Source organism: Gouania willdenowi, chromosome 18, assembly GCF_900634775.1.
Source record: "Gouania willdenowi chromosome 18, fGouWil2.1, whole genome shotgun sequence".
In the NCBI taxonomy this organism is placed as follows: Eukaryota; Metazoa; Chordata; class Actinopteri; order Blenniiformes; family Gobiesocidae; genus Gouania; species Gouania willdenowi.
The window spans coordinates 25,144,872-25,161,064 of record NC_041061.1 but is presented as its reverse complement, the minus strand read 5'-3'; the positions used below and the strand labels follow the sequence as shown (position 1 = coordinate 25,161,064).

Sequence of the window (16,193 nt, the reverse complement as noted above, 5' to 3'; positions counted from 1 at the left end):
AATTGTAGAACTGTAAAATATCACTTCCATGAAGCTCTCTCTATTTTGTCCACACATAATAAGCTATTTAGTGGTAGTATCTATTGTTTTTTTGTTGTTGTTGTTTTTGTTGTGATATTGCTATTTTCCTATCAAATTTAAGTAAATACTGGACTATGGAGATATTATTACTAATTGAATGATCCGAGCTAAATAAAGGTTAATATAAGCTGTAGAGAGGCCATGCTGAGCATCTTTAATCCATTGTCCAAATGCCGATGTCTCCGCGCCGTCTGCCTAATGAGCAAACACTCTCCATAATACGTCTCGTCGATGCAACTTCATTCATCGTGCCGACATCGGCGAGATGTATGTGTGCTAACTCTAATTTTTAAATCCATGTTTTGCTCACAATTCTATGAAAAAACACCTAATAAGTAGAATGAAACAGTATTTAGTGCTTCCTGAACAAATTTATTTCTATAGTTTTTATTATTTATTTCATTTATGGTCATCTCAAGCCTGGAGTGGGACCAGGACTGACCTTTGCATTTTCAGTTTATGTTCTATTCAATTTCTATCATCCTTTGTTTGTTTTTGTGTCATTTTTTTTTTTTTTTTTTTTTTTTCATTTTTGTGTGTTGTTGGTATTATTTAAATTATTCTCAGTGTTTGCGTGTTGCTGGTAATGGTGTGTACTTTTCTCTCTTGGTGCGTGTTTTTGGTGTCGTTTTGTGTATTTTGTTGTTGTTTGTCTGTTCTTTTTATTATTGAGTGCATTTTTTTTCTTATTTTGTGTGTTTTTGTTGTCGTTTTATGAGTTGCTGGTAATATTTAGCACGATTATCATTTTTAAATAAAAATAAATATTATGAACCCCCATATTTTTGATGGTTTCATTTGTTAATTTTCCTCTCTCTCTCTCTCTGTCTGTCTCTCCCTCTCAAGTAGTGCCATCGCGTACCCCTAGGGGTACATGTGCCCCCATTTGAGAAACACTTCTCCAAAGGGCTCCAAACTAACCAGAATCAACAGAATAAGATAAGAACCTCTTTCCCAGTTTCCATTTATACATCAGATATTCTGATGTTTGATCTGATTGAAAAGTTGTAGAAGAAAACATGTTTGAACTGATTTTGCAATGAAAATTATGTTATTAAAGAAAAATACTAGATCAATATTATATAAATATAATAAATAAAAAATATCAGTCACAACAGGATCTTTACTTTAAAGTTCTTCTCAATTTAAATAAAGAAAATATTTTGTAGTAATTTGAGGAAAATTAAAAGATTTTGTAAGAATTTAGAGTTTTTTCAACAGTTTAACAGTAAAAATGACTGCAGTCATGCTTTAAGAGCAAATATTGTTGAGCATCATTTACACAATGATTCAGGTTTTGTCTGTTGGATACCCCAAAGGGCCTGATCTGGTCCCCGGGCCTTGAGTTTGACACATGTGCTCTATGGCAGTGATTCTCAACTGGTGGGTCAGGACCCAAAAGTGGGTCGTGGACCTGTACTGGGTGGGTTGAGAGGAGCTGGCCAAAAATAAATAAATACTCTCTCATGTTGGACTTGTCTTTTATTTTGGAAGAAACTTTTCTTTTGACATGCATGCTGTGAAATGCATGTTGTACAGGAAAATATATAGATTTATGTTTTTAAAAGATTATATATGTGTGTTTTCAGCAGCTATTTTTGAAAAACAAAAAAGTGGGTCGCAATTTAATTATCATGGCAAAATGTGGGTCCCAGGGTGAGACCAGTTGAGAACCCCTGCTCTATAGCCCAGGTTCCCAAAGTAAGGTAAGCAAATTGTCATATGGGGTTTGTTAACAAAAAGAAAAATGAATAAAACAGCGTGACAACATCGGAAGCTAGAATATAAATAGACCAACAGTCAGGAGCCTCCATGTATTGTCACAAATTAGACATTGGCCTCTGTAATGGATACATCATGTTACTGGGTTCAGTGCAGTTCTTGTGTTTACTATGCTTCAGGCTTTCCAACATGATGTCAGGCATGTCATAAAGTGCTGGTCCCAAAAGTGATAACAGGCTGGGTATCCTTATCTCCTGAAGCTCCACCTTCAAGCCTCTACCTTTGGTTATATATTTGAGCTGTTCCCGTGTCACTGTCTCTGAAACCCTGCGATAAAAGCTGCTCGAAGCGAAGAAGAGCCGAGCCCCAAAAAGAGATTTGAAGGACAGGTTCTGAGAAAAGGACCTCATCACTTACCCGAGTACTGGAAAACTGTTTAGTTTTTTTCTTTTTTTGAAGTTTTTTGTGATCAACCAACGAACAAAATGTGCACCGGAGCGTGTTCCAAGTTTATTGCCATCCCTCTCTATGTCCTGGCTCTATTGTCAATTATCTGCAACATCGTGCTCTTCTTCCCTGACCTTAGTACAGAATTTGCAGAGGAGGACAGAGAAGGAAAATCCCGGCTCACAGTGGAAGTCAAATATATGGGTGGCCTGCTTGGAGGAGGACTCATGGTGAGTTTGTTTGCTTCAAATCTGGGTCTTTGGAAAAGGTGGAAAGTCCACATTATTGTTGGGAGGACAAAAAGCAAATATTTTCCAAAGGCAATTCTTTTTTAAGGCTTTGACAAACTTTTCTGCCACATTAAGTAGAACCTGAGTTGTGACATTTTATTGATAAATACTGATGTACGTATTGATGAAAGATTTCAGTACGCACCGTACTTGTTAAGACCTAAAGCTTCATGTTCTCTTCCACATTTTAATTTCTATTGTGTGTTGACAAATAAATATGAGTACATATATACTTAAAAAACAAATATGTAGGATCAATGGAACTGTGTAAACCCATGTTAGCATTACCTAAGTGCTTTGCTTAAGGGCCCACAGTAGTAAAGAGCTGGTTTTAGGGAAGTGATGGCCTTGCCAGCACCCAGTTCTCCTGCTGGTTCTACAACTCAAACCAGTGAACTGTGAGGCCACCACTGTCCTTTACACTTTTAAAATAATATTATGGTCTTGCATAACTGGGAATGGTTAGTGGCAAAGCTTATAGGGGTCATTTAACCTATCGACTAGACTCAGTGGGACTCAAAAAGGAGGATTTCTTTGAGTTTTCACTTGGTCACTTGTGTTGTAAACACAATACAAAATGAAATGAAATAAGTCCTCTGTTCTTTAACTCTGGACTACCAACAGAGATGCCTCCAAGTGACAAAGCTTTGCAATAAATTGTTAGAAATGCAAATGTTTAAATGTCATATATTGCTGTGCAGCCCATGATTTCTCTGTTTCTCTCTGTGTTAGATCCTTGTCCCAGCGATCCACATTCATCTGACAAGTGCAAAAAACTGCTGTGCCAATCGCTGTGGGGTGAGTGTACAGTGGAAGGACTTTATCAAGTTTAAGGTTGCAGCATGTATTGCTGCAGTCTCTGGAAGGGCCACAAGGAAAACTTTACATTAAAAATAACACACACTGCAGATGAGAACAAAAAGAAACAAGTGTCTTCCCCCAAAAATAAAATCTTCATTAGGGAATATGATCCTGCAATTCCAGCTTTGAATGAAATGCACGATATTGGATTTTTATTTTTAATATTTTAGTTAATAACTGATAATCACACCTAATTGCAGAGATATTTTAGGTTCTGTAGTGGAATTAACATACATCATTATTCTGCAAACTCTTTTCATCATAGACGTACTTTCATTATGTAAAACATTTAATGCATATTTATGATAGTAGTTTTTACGCAAAACATTGACGATACTTGCAGCCTATGCTAGTTACTACCAACTTACCTATTTAAATTTTCTATTGAAGTGGTAAAAACAGAATTTTTACAAGTGTCATAGCTATACAGTATATGACAGAAAATAAATCAGTCTTTTAAAAATTGGTAAATTCAGTGAATAACAGTACTTTGAGATTTATCTCCACTGGTTTACGAACACTTCCTGCAGTCTGCTGCTCACACACAAGATGGCGTTGCTTAGTGACACCTCTACACAGGCAGGAGGCGTCTATGTGTCTGATGTCAATGGGTTGATCAAGGAAGCAAAGCATGTTCTTTTAATGGCTAATCATATCAGCGGAATGGCCAATGTCCAATACTTCATTTTAAAACCGATAATATTCCAATAAAATCATGCACCACATCGAATAATAAAAACAAGACAGAATTCAAAGTGCTAACTTATACTTTTGATTAGCTAACAGTTAATGTGACCGACCCTCTTTTAAATACACATGCTGTTTATGTTTATTTTGGTCAGTGTTGGTGAAGTTACTTGGAAATAGTAGTTATTTAGTGATTAGTGATGACTCCTTCAAGGAAATAATCCAGTTTTTTCAAAAGTTTCTTTCATTACTTTACTACAGATAATGAAGTTACTCTTCAAAAATGTTATGCACAAAATATTCAGCCTAATTCTATTCTTTTGGCATGTTCCCCAATTAAAAATGTAATCAAATTAAACTATCTTTGTTTTATTAAATGTTTTAACACTACGCAAAATGAAGCAAAAATGAAATGAAATGCAACAGTTTCTGACTCTGAGAAAATTGTTGAACATTTAAACTTATTTACTGCACATTGCACCACATTTCTTATAATTTCTTATAATTCCGTCTTTCTCTTTGGCAGCTTGACGCCATTTTTGGCCGGTATTTTTTCGCGTCGGAATGAAAGTCTACGGTAGAAATTGGCAAGAGATGTAGATTACTTCCAGGAATTAAAAGCTGCTTGGACATGCTCTCTCTCACTCTCATCGTGCCGCTTTCCTTATTGTCTCAGTGAAACTATAGTAGCCGACTGGGTTATAATGCGCTATAAAACGCCAAACAAACAGTAGAGGGAGACAGTTTCATCTAATAATTATTGTTCCTTTAATTATAATTCCTTACTTTAGTTGTTAATTGTGAAAAGTCATCAGATTACAGTAATGCCTTAACATCGATGGTTGGGGATTACTTCTCATAACAGACCCTCTCTCACATGGGGTTCCTCAGGGATCCATTCTTAGCTCAATTCTGTTTTCCCTACACAGGATTCTTCTTGGGTCTATCATAGTCAAACATAAATTGTCATTTCATTGCTAAAAGAATAACATTTAGATTAATCTTCGTGTGAGAATAATTGAAAGTGCTACTCAATAGTCGCCAAAGAACTACATGATGATGTTAAACGCTGGTTGGCAAAAACAAAAATCCTTAATTTAGTAAGAAATAAACTGAGTTCATTATTATTTCTAGCTTTCTGCTTAAATTGTCAATCCACAAGTCTCATGACCAATATCATTACAAAAATAGGTATAGAACTAGACTAGTGACCATAGGGTCAGGATTGGAATTCCACACAGTGGGAGTTGGTGAAAGGCTTTATCTGCAGCACTGCTCCTTTCAGTGGTGGATTTAGTGCAGCGAATCATTTCCCAATGTACGCAATCAATTTAATCATTACATCATTGTATCTCACCGTAATCTGCGGGCAAGCACAAAACTGGTGATCAATTAACCAATCAGGTGTGGTTTTTCTTTGAGTTCAAGAGAAGGTTTGAGATTTAAAGTTTAAACATATACATTTGAATTGATTGTTTTTCTATAATTTTTGAAGACTGTATTGTGGGAAACCTTGTGTTTCAGTGACAACACTGATTCGGACATGTGTGTTTGCTGCAGATGTTCCTGTCCATTGGGTTTGCAGCAGTTGGTGTACTTGGAGCTGTTTACAGTTTGAGTGTTGCTGCCCTCGGTCTTGCTAATGGGCCACTGTGCTATGGCTTCAGTGAAACCAACCCGATTCCACAATGGACAACTCCCTTTGCTAACAGGTAAATTACATATTTTAGATGTGAAATGTTGGTAACACTTTACTCAAAGTTTTATACATAAAGGCTGACTTTACGCTGTCATTATTATGACACCATATTCATGCTATAGGTGTCATAAAGGCTGTCATTAAAGAGTAACTAAAGCCCTGCTTTCTCCTGACCTGCCACAAGGAGGGAAATTAAAAAATGCCTCAATTATAGCCGGGGCAATTAAGACACACCCAGTCTATATTATAAAATCTCCAATGAACAATCTATGCTATGTTAACTAGCAAGTCATTACTCAATATACCTCTATTCACTCCTCTCAATCCAACCTACTCACCACAGATTGTAGAGCCCACAGGTGCTAGTTTTTACAAAATACAACACAAAATATTTTACAATTTAATACTTTGTTGGACCAGGATCAATTTCATACCCAAATACATTTGTATTCAGCAAAAAAAGTGATTTTGGGGTTCAGTTATTCTTTAAAAGTCGTTCTTTATCCTAACTTTAAACCTACCTAACCCCACTAGATCCCTCCACCTAACCCAAAAAATGCCAACATAGCTCCAAAAGTGTCATAATTTAATGAGAGGTATCATAGTTTCATGAACGACACTTGACGACAGCCTTCGTGACACCTTATTGGTGCTAATGACAGATAATAATGACAGCATCATGTATGCATAAAACTTAAAGTAAGGCATTACCAAACTGTTTATGTATTTCTCTCAACAATAATGCCATTACATAACTCTGTCTTTTATTTCTCTCTGTCTTTCTGTTTGTTTTGTTTTGTTTTTATTTTTTTCTAGTTCTGGCAGTTACCTGTCTGATAAGGACATGTGGAAGTGGTGTCTCATACCAAAGAATGTGGTGGAATTTAACCTGGGCCTGTTCGCCACTCTCCTGGTGGCTGCAGGCTTGGAGCTGATCCTCTGTCTCATTCAGATGATCAATGGATTGTTTGGCTGTATCTGTGGCACATGTGGTAGCAAAGAGGTGAGACCACTATAGACCTCTCTGTGGTAAACAACACACCACCGTTCAGAAAGGAAAATTCCCTGTACATAGTAGGTTCTTCACATATGAGTCAACCAGTGTTAATGTGGTCAACTATTTATTCTGGCAATTTCTTTTTGTGGAAAAAAAAAAACATGACAAAAAAGACTAAGATTGAATAAAGGAAAAGGCAAATTAATGATATTTCACAAATAGACAATAATAGTCAACAACAGTAAGTATGAGAAAAACTGACCTAGTTAACATTAACCAATCGGTTACAAAGATTTTAACCTTAAACTTAAGAATATTCTACACTTGAATTAAATAAATAGAAACAATAATTAGAACAATGCAATAAATAAAATAAAAACCCAACAAAACCAAAAAACCACTAGTTAAACATAATCATATTCTATAATTGAACAGAATAAATAAAAATAAATGAAAAGACCCTGAAAAACCCTAAATAAATACAATAAAAACAAGTTATGGATTGTGGTTATATCAAACATATAATCCAATACTTGTTTTTTTAATATTGGAACATGTTAATATCGGAGGAATATCAATATTGAATCAGAACACTTTAATGAAAACTATGATCCATTATAAATAAAAATTGTTTAAAAATGTTTTTAACACTAAAATGAATCATAAATTATAGTCACAAATACAGACATACTGTACAGCTACCATCAGTTTAGACGCTCCAAAAGTGTTTGGTAGTATACATGATTTTTGACCGTGAGAGGAACCGGGAGAAACTCATAACAAACCCTGGCCCTTATAGCTAATCACAGCTCCACCATGCTGCAAGAGGATAAAACTAGTTAGTAAATGTAAAAAGAAGTATTTGCAATTTAATGAACTAAAGTCTTAATACTTAGTTTTATTTACAGTATTTTTTCAATTATAAAGGAAGCTCTTGTAAACTGAAATCAAACCAAAGGATTCTGATTATATAAATACGACTTACACTAACTTTAATTTCCATAAAAAGACACAAACTAAGAGAAAAGTCAAAATTTTCTGTGGAATTTAACACTGATTTGAAATACCATTGAGTTATCCATAAAACAATTGGTGTATTTTAACTTTTCAGAATTTAACTTTGTATGGAATAACACAAAAATGTCCTTTTGTGGTGTACTGTTAGTTTAGAAATCAAATCCACTAACAATAATAATAATAGTAATAATGGCTTGGATTTATATAGTGCTTTTTTTCAAGGAGACTCAAAGCGCGTTGGAAACCATTATTCATTCAGTACTGGACTGATTTTAGTTTTGTCATAATAGTGAAGCCAAAATAAACATTAGTGCAAGTGAAGTAGGACCAACTCCAGCCCCCTGATTGATTGTAATATTTTATTCAAAAGCCAATGGCAAGCCTGAATGTACTTTTCCCCGCCCCCTTAATAGCTTAGAGGGTTTATATATATATATTATAATAATATATATAATATATATATATATAGCTCACAAACTTGCCCCTTAAGTACATTTGAACTCAATCCTTCCTCTGCTTTCTATTAACAGTAAACACTGGAGTGAGTTTGAGAATCACTGCAAGGATCATCATCATCATCATCATCATCATCATCATCCAGATCCAGCTCCACCATCACTATTATAAAAAGCATTGATCAGCCAATGACAATTGAACAATGAGTTTTCTAAAAACATCATAATGATTATCATCAGATTACAGTTACTGCTGAAAGTTGAACTGGGAAAAATTAACAAAAATTGCTTTCTTGAACATTGTGATGACAGTAATTTATCTAATTTATGCTGCATTTTGAAATGTAAATGTGTATATTGTATTTTTTTAAATAACCCTGGTGAAAGAAAAATTTACTTGTATTTTAAGAATATTAAATTTTTCACGAGTATATTGAAAATGTACTTACGCAATTGTACTTTATGTAAACATATAGAAAGTATACTAACATCACACATTCACGGAAACACTTAACACTTCAAAACCAATGTACTCAATTACACTTTATACAAAAAAATACTTTTTACTAAATACTTTAAATGAAATGTATGTGTAATTTTTAAAGTGTACTTATTTGAAATTCATTTTACACACATTTTTTACATACTCATTTTATCATACACTGAGAGCATATTTCAGAAGTACACATTTTAATATCAATACTAGGTCTGAATGTATTTTAAGTTACATTTGAGTCCAAATATGAAATTAACCTTATTTATTTATAAAATGTATTTGGAAATTGTCCAAAATATTACTGTAAACATGCATTTCAATCCATTTATTAATTTAGCATAAATTAGTACATTAAAGTCAGATACTTAAAGCATGCTACATGTAAATACGCTTTAAGTTTGAGCATGTAAAAATACACTAAATACTCTTCCAGTAGAACTTTTCTTTAATATTAACTTAATTACAATTAAAATATATTTAGTACAAAATGAGTTGTTCCAAAATAGCATGCTTTAAGTTAACTAATCATAGATACACTTATAGTATATTGATGATTAGTGTGGCTTCAAGTACACAAAAGTATGCTAAATTTTAGTACACTTAACACATTTATTTTCCACCAGGGTATGCCTTGTATGAGCAATCATATTTTCTTATGACTGATTATATGACACATACTGAGGAATGCACTTATACATAACAAAGTACAGAGATATTGCACAGGGAAGTGAGAAAACTGTAGAAAGACGAGTCAGACAGAAAGCCACAAAGAGGGAAGATGTGGTACAAACACAGTCAACAGATTTATTATCATCCATCTTTGCATTTGTCACATAATGTGTATTTTATTCTGGTAGATTCTGTACAGCTCTAAATATGATGACAGCTGCTTGATCACTCATACACACAAGTCTTGAATGGATCTGATTTTCTATATTTACAGACTGAAAAACAATCAGACGCATGGATTGTGAACATTGGGAGATCAGAATGAGACAGGGCAGTCCAGGAAACTTTACAACTTTGCAGAAACATATTTGCATCCAAACACTGTAAAGGGACATGTTCAGTGTATCTTTTAGCTGTACAGGAATGTAAGGACACCCTTGCTGTGCAGGTCACATGTTTGAGTCTATTGAGACCTTCTGCTATATTAAAGAGGAAACTATTGTTATCCTGCATATATTTCTTCTGATGAAATCCTACTTCCTATGCACCAGGGGCGGGTGTAGGAAATCTTGGTTAGGGGTGCACTGCAGGAGTACAGACTCGGATGATGGTGGCACACTAAATTTCAAATAATAAAACAACCACTTAAAAGTTAAATTAATAAGACTGTTTATCCTAAATGATGTAATTATTTGCAACGTGGGCATTTCCCTCATATGTTGAAGAGACAAAAAGTGTTCATCGAAAGAAAAAAAAATGCATGTGATATGTAGTTAATGCTATAAAATAGTTTATCATACTGTATCTGCATGTGGATCAAATGCCAGTTCCTACCCAGTATAAAGGTTTAAATCTCCATGCGAGTAGATCAGTGGTTCCCAAACTTTCTGTGCCCATGGTACACCAACGGACAAGTAGAAATCTGAATGCACACCTATTGTGCAAAATAGCCTTTATGACACGTGTTATCTCTCATATACGTATATGTACAATATCTGTAAATGTGCATAATTATGTGTATTACTCATGAAATATATATATATAAAATAGGTATAGAATTTGCCTCTGTATTATGAAATTAGTACATACAAAGTAGTAAATTAAAAAAATATATTATTTTTGTGTAGTTGTATATTGCAATAATTAGGGCCCTATAAAATCTGTTTTATTTTTCCCCAAATTCCGTGTTTTTCACATTCATTTTTTTAGAAATTTGAATCAGTTTTTTCAGAAAATATTAGTTTTTAGCTCCTGTGAGGAAACAAAAATAAATACTAATAAATAAAAAAACCCTTAATTAAACAAAAATGTGTGTCAAAAATAAAGTAAGATACAATTAAAAGGTAGATATAAGTTGTATTGACATGGATTATTCTGACTGCTCCTTTTTAATTATTTATATGTCTTATAAAGATGTATGAGAACAGCATTAATGTCACCCTCATGGATCAATGGTTTCCTGAATCTGATCAGGTTTATTGATTAAGTTTTGATCAACTTAATTTAAATTAACATAATTTAAATGATCCTGATGACATCATTCCAGACTGTAATGATTAAACAAACAAATGGACACAAGGATGCATCAGTCATTTCACCACTAGGGGCCATAATATTTTACAGTATTTGAAGTTTTCAATAATCTATACGATGTTTCAGACTCTACAATCCTGGCCTCGTTCACAACAACAGAACAACTTTATCCACAGATTCTCTGTAGCGCTGATGAGATGTTGTTTAAACACTCTGAGCAGATGAAGCTGATTAAAGCTGACTCATGTTTTCATGGAGTGCCACTGCGCTTGACCTTCACAGGCACAGTAAAGTTAAACGGGCACTGGTGGCTCTGTATTTAGGAGTCAGTGATGATTTGCATAGTTTTTTGGTAGTTTAGATGGTGTGTTGGGTTGTTTAGGCGGTGTTTAATGCGGCCAGGATGGGAGGGGGGCGGCGGTGCTCCCCAGAAACATTTCTCCATAAAAAAACGTTCCTTGCCTCACGGTGACGGCGTTTCATGCCGATTCTGTCCATTTCCGCGTTCAACAGTAGATTCAGTTTTCATTGATCGATTGATTGATTCTGTCCGTGATTCTGTTAACATGGATTTTATGGGGACCTAAAGAATAATGTATGTTGTCACAAAATCCCACGGCACACCCAGACTTGCCTCACGGCACACCCAGTGTGCCGCGGCACACCGTTTGGGAACCACTGGATTAGAGTGATGAACGCATGACTATTTATTTTAAAAGCATAAAATAAGTTTATTCAGACAAAAACATATATATATACAATATATTAGTTAAGGTTGTAGATTTATCACTGTTTCAACAAAAAAAAAAATTCTTTGACAAGCTGCAATTTCAGTTGTCTATTGTGAATCTGGATGGGGTGGAACTTGGGGTGGCCAATTAGATTTTAGGGATGGCACGTGCCACCCTGGACCACCGCTTTAACTCCGCCCATGCTCAGCACAAACAATCACCATATTTTCATTAAGGTCCAGTCCCATGCAAACTCAACTGCAAAAACAGAAGACACTCCAGCCCTGGGGAGAATCCAATTCAGCCCGCGGGAGAAAGTAAAAATTACAGAGAAATCATGAATCATTGTGTAAATCCTTGGTTCCCAAAGTGGGGTACGGGTACCCCCAGGGGTACACAAATTGTCATAGGGGGTAGAAGAATAAAAATTATAAACAGCTAGACAACCAGGGATGGGGTCAATTATAATTGTAATTGTGTGATTATGCCATAGTTAAATACAATTATGGCATAATCGTAATTACATTGTAATTGAGTTCAGGTAATTGACTTTGCAATTGTAAATGCCATTAAAATTTTAAACAAATTGTCAATTACAATTAAACGCAAAATGGGGAACCATGTTGCAGTTCTATGTAAAGCTCTACACATATGTAGTTAACATTTAGTAAAATATGTTTCATATCAAGGTTTTCAACATTTTACCATTTAAAAAAAAATTGAAATCAAGGGGTATAGACTGACACCACTCACACACCCACACCAAAAATATTAAAACCTATATTTTCATTGATTAGGAAGCCTAACAAGATAACTAATAGATAGGAAAGAAATTAGATGATAGATATTTGTTATTAGTGTATTTTACAGCTGATTTAGTACCTGTTATCATAAGAGATGCTAACAGAAAGCTAACACAAGAGGAAAGTTAATTTTTAGGTTATTTATTTCAGGCTCAGTAATTGTGATTAATTATAAATGTACTTTAGTAATTGAGAACGTAATTGTAATTGACTTTCTGATGATAAAAAAAAAATATTGTAATTGGAAAAAATATTGGTCAATGTAATTGAAAAGCGCAAATATGAAATTCAGTTATTATATACAATATATATGACATGACATTATTAGGTGTGCAGGAGTAGGGGGTATATGGCATCAGGTTAAATGTCTGAACGGGACGAGACTGTGAAAGGTTTGGGAACCACTAAAACTCTGCACTTCTGGTGCTTATATCACATGATTGCAGTCATTTTAAGTGTTAAACTATTGAAAAAGACTTCTTACAAAATCTTTCTATTTTACACAAATGATGACATAATATTTCCCTTAATTAAACAGAAATTGGTCACAAATTCTAAGAAATTTAAAGTGAAGATCCTGTTGGGACTAATAGCTATCACTTATTGCTTATATTGTCGGTTTCTTACATATTTTGTATTTTATGTACACGTAGAAGAGCAAACTAGGGCAAAATAAGGTTGAAATTACTCGTTTTTCAGCATAAAATCTGTGGCCCTCTTTTAGAATAAACTGCTCCATATTTGGCCCCCGAACTGAAATGAGTTTGACAGCCCTGCTCTACAGCAAGCCTTTAAAATTCAACATTTTGAAAATGTACAAATTATGTGCTACAGATTTGCCACTTTCACAATAATTTAGCCCCAACACTGAAGAAACTTTTGAACCTATTGCATATTTATGAAGTTCATCACTCTGCTTTTTCTTAGGATTTTTGCTTGATCTTCAAACTGTCCTATACAAACAATCCACACAGATTTATTAAAAATTGAGCCGATACAGTGCATCAAAATGTTTGGCTGTAAATTGTGATCTAAACATATACTTTAAATAACCCTGGTGAAGGAAAATTTACTTTATTGTATTTTAAGTAAATTAAATAATTCAATATACTTAAAATACAATAAAGTACATTTTGTGTATAGTACATTTTGTGTATAGTACATTTTGTGTATAGTAAATATATAAAAAGTATACTAACATCACACATTCGCGGAAAAACTTTTAATACACTTCAAAACCAATGTACTCAATTACACTTTATACAAAAAAATACAATTTACTAAAATATACTTTAAATTAAATTTATGTGTATTTTTTTTTTTACATACTTTTATCATACACTGAGAGCATATTGCACAAGTACACATTTTAATATCTCGATACTCTGATATTAGGTCTGAACGTATTTTAAGTTACATTTGAGTGTAATTATGAAATTAACTAGGACCTGATTTATTTATAAAATGTATTTGATGTCCAATAATATTACTGTAAACATGCGCTTCAATCCATCTATTAAATTAGCATAAATTAGTACATTTAAAGTCATATACTTAAGGCATACTATAGTAAATACACTTTAGCATGTAAAAATACACTAAATACTCTTTTAGTAGAACTTTTGTTTAATATAATTTATTTACAATTAAAATATATTTAGTACAAAATGAGTTGTTCCAAAATAGCATGCTTTAAGTTAACTAATCATAGATACACTTATAGTATATTGATGATTAGTGTGGCTTCAAGTACACAAAAGTATGCTAAATTTTAGTACACTTAACACATTTATTTTCCACCAGGGTATGCCTTGTATGACTGATTATATGACACATACTGAGGAATGCACTTATACATAACAAAGTACAGAGATATTGCACAGGGAAGTGAGAAAACTGTAGAAACACAAGTCAGACAGAAAGCCACAAAGAGGGAGGATGTGGTACAAGCACAGTCTACAGATTTATTATCATCCATCTTTGCTCAATACATTTTCAATGTACATTCAAAAAAATTGACAACATTTGAAGTCATTATACATAATGTACAGTGTTATCTATTTATGCGTTTGTAGAGTCCTACAGATTTAGCAGTGTACAATGAGTGGGACACCTCTGTTATGCTGTGCTCGGCTCATCTAAGACTGCCACAGAGTAGCTACTTAAACGCTGCTTTTAGACAGGCTTATGACGGAGTGGGAGCTGGAAGCACAGACGCTCCTCTGTCTGCAGACGAGCCACAGCCCAGAGACGCTGCTGGCCATCAGGTGGGCTTCCAACCTCAGTGTCCCCCCCCCCCCCCGCTGCTCTCCATCTGCAGGTGAGTGAACTCACTGTCGCAGCCTATCACAGCTGACCAAGTTCTTCTTCCAGCACTAAATCCAGCGTACTTCTTTATGAAAAGCTTTGCCCTGAAAGAACTGAGCTAAACTCATCTTTGAACTGGTGTCGATTCATATCCTGTGATCACACAGTTTGAATGACACAAAAATGAGTCTGAGTGTTGAAGGAATTCATTGAGGTTCTGGTTTATGTGGGCTCTCTAAGCAGGATCTGTTGATCCTTTGCTCTCTGCTCTGTTAGTTACAGCGTGGATATCTTTGTGAGCCACTATTCTTTTGCTTTCTCCCCAAATGAGCTGTGACCTGATTGGACACATGTTGGCACCTTTAAAGACAAACTAAACTCCAAAACCATACGCAGAGTTTGCGCGAATTGATTTAAAATATATTTTAAGTGCCATAAAACACAGTGACTGTACAAAATATACATTACCGGACATAAGTTTTAGAACACCCTAATTTTTCCAGTTAGTTATTGCAATTGAAGTCGTGAAAGTCAAATGAATATCTTGAAATGGTACAAAGGTAAGGTACTGAACAGCCAGAAGTAAAAAAAACAACTATTTGGTTATCCAAAACTGAAAAATAATCAGAATTATACATACTAGTACAGTGCCCGTCGGAAGTATGTATTCATATAGTGGGAGCTTAAGTAGAGTTGCCAATTATGGCCGAATGAGTATGTGTTTGAAATTTGGATGTATAAAGAGGTGTACATACTCTATATAAAAGAATATATTTGCGGGTGCATAGTAAAATAGCGTGTCCGTGACCCGTGATTTAAAGGAAGTTTGGGGTCACAGGAATAATTTAAAATAACCATGAAATATTAACTTAAATAACTTTTAGCAGTACAAAAACGTTTTTAATATTGACGTTCTTTTTTAAACCCAAACAAATTGCGACACAGTGACGTCATGAACCGGAAGTACCGTGCTCAATACCGAGAGGGAGCCGTAATCTTAAAATTAAAATAAATGTTTTGCAACACCAAACAAGTCCAAAATAACGGATACACACACTTGGGCTATGTGGAAGCTGTTAAAAAAGTTTCACGTCGGGGAGAGACTCGCTTCTGTAGAGAAATAGGCCTTTTTCAGGGAACAGGGAGTGGGTTAACAATTTAAAGCTGTTCTGCACCAATGAAGGTTGAATCAGCCTTGAAAGCTGGTGCTATTAATTCCTACAGGTGTTCCAACTTTTCTTGGTTACTTCCAACCACCTCTGTCTGCATTAAAGCAGTGTTGGAACACACTGTGGTACCAGACCTTCATGAGCATCAGGTGAACAGTAGATTCTATCATTTCTTTTTCAACTCAAATTGCTTATTTGTTCTATGCTTTCATTTGAGAACGCAATGACA

At 34.5% G+C, this 16,193-nt stretch overlaps 1 protein-coding gene across 2 annotated transcripts; it reads left to right on the top strand.

Annotated features, from left to right (window-relative positions):
* Positions 1–2,099: 2,099 nt before the first annotated feature.
* On the top strand, positions 2,100–8,704 carry tm4sf21b (transmembrane 4 L six family member 21b). Of its 2 annotated transcripts, XM_028475293.1 has the most exons (5): positions 2,103–2,480; positions 3,273–3,338; positions 5,649–5,800; positions 6,604–6,790; positions 8,332–8,704. In XM_028475293.1, exons 1-5 carry the CDS (start codon positions 2,289–2,291, stop codon positions 8,332–8,334), a joined length of 600 nt encoding a protein of 199 aa, XP_028331094.1. In that variant the 5' UTR covers positions 2,103–2,288; the 3' UTR covers positions 8,335–8,704. The 2 variants fall into 2 exon arrangements, with proteins under 2 accessions (XP_028331093.1, XP_028331094.1); XM_028475292.1 differs by lacking the exon at positions 8,332–8,704 and having other exon boundaries at positions 2,100–2,480; positions 6,604–7,043.
* The last annotated feature ends 7,489 nt before the right edge of the window (positions 8,705–16,193 follow it).

Bases quoted from the DNA above. Each gene is read 5' to 3' on its own strand.
- tm4sf21b (XM_028475292.1), top strand. From the start codon at position 2,289: ATGTGCACCGGAGCGTGTTCCAAGTTTATTGCCATCCCTCTCTATGTC. The intron at 2,481-3,272 runs GTGAGTTTGTTT...TCTCTGTGTTAG, and splicing joins TGCTTGGAGGAGGACTCATG to ATCCTTGTCCCAGCGATCCA. The intron at 3,339-5,648 runs GTGAGTGTACAG...TGTTTGCTGCAG, and splicing joins GCTGTGCCAATCGCTGTGGG to ATGTTCCTGTCCATTGGGTT.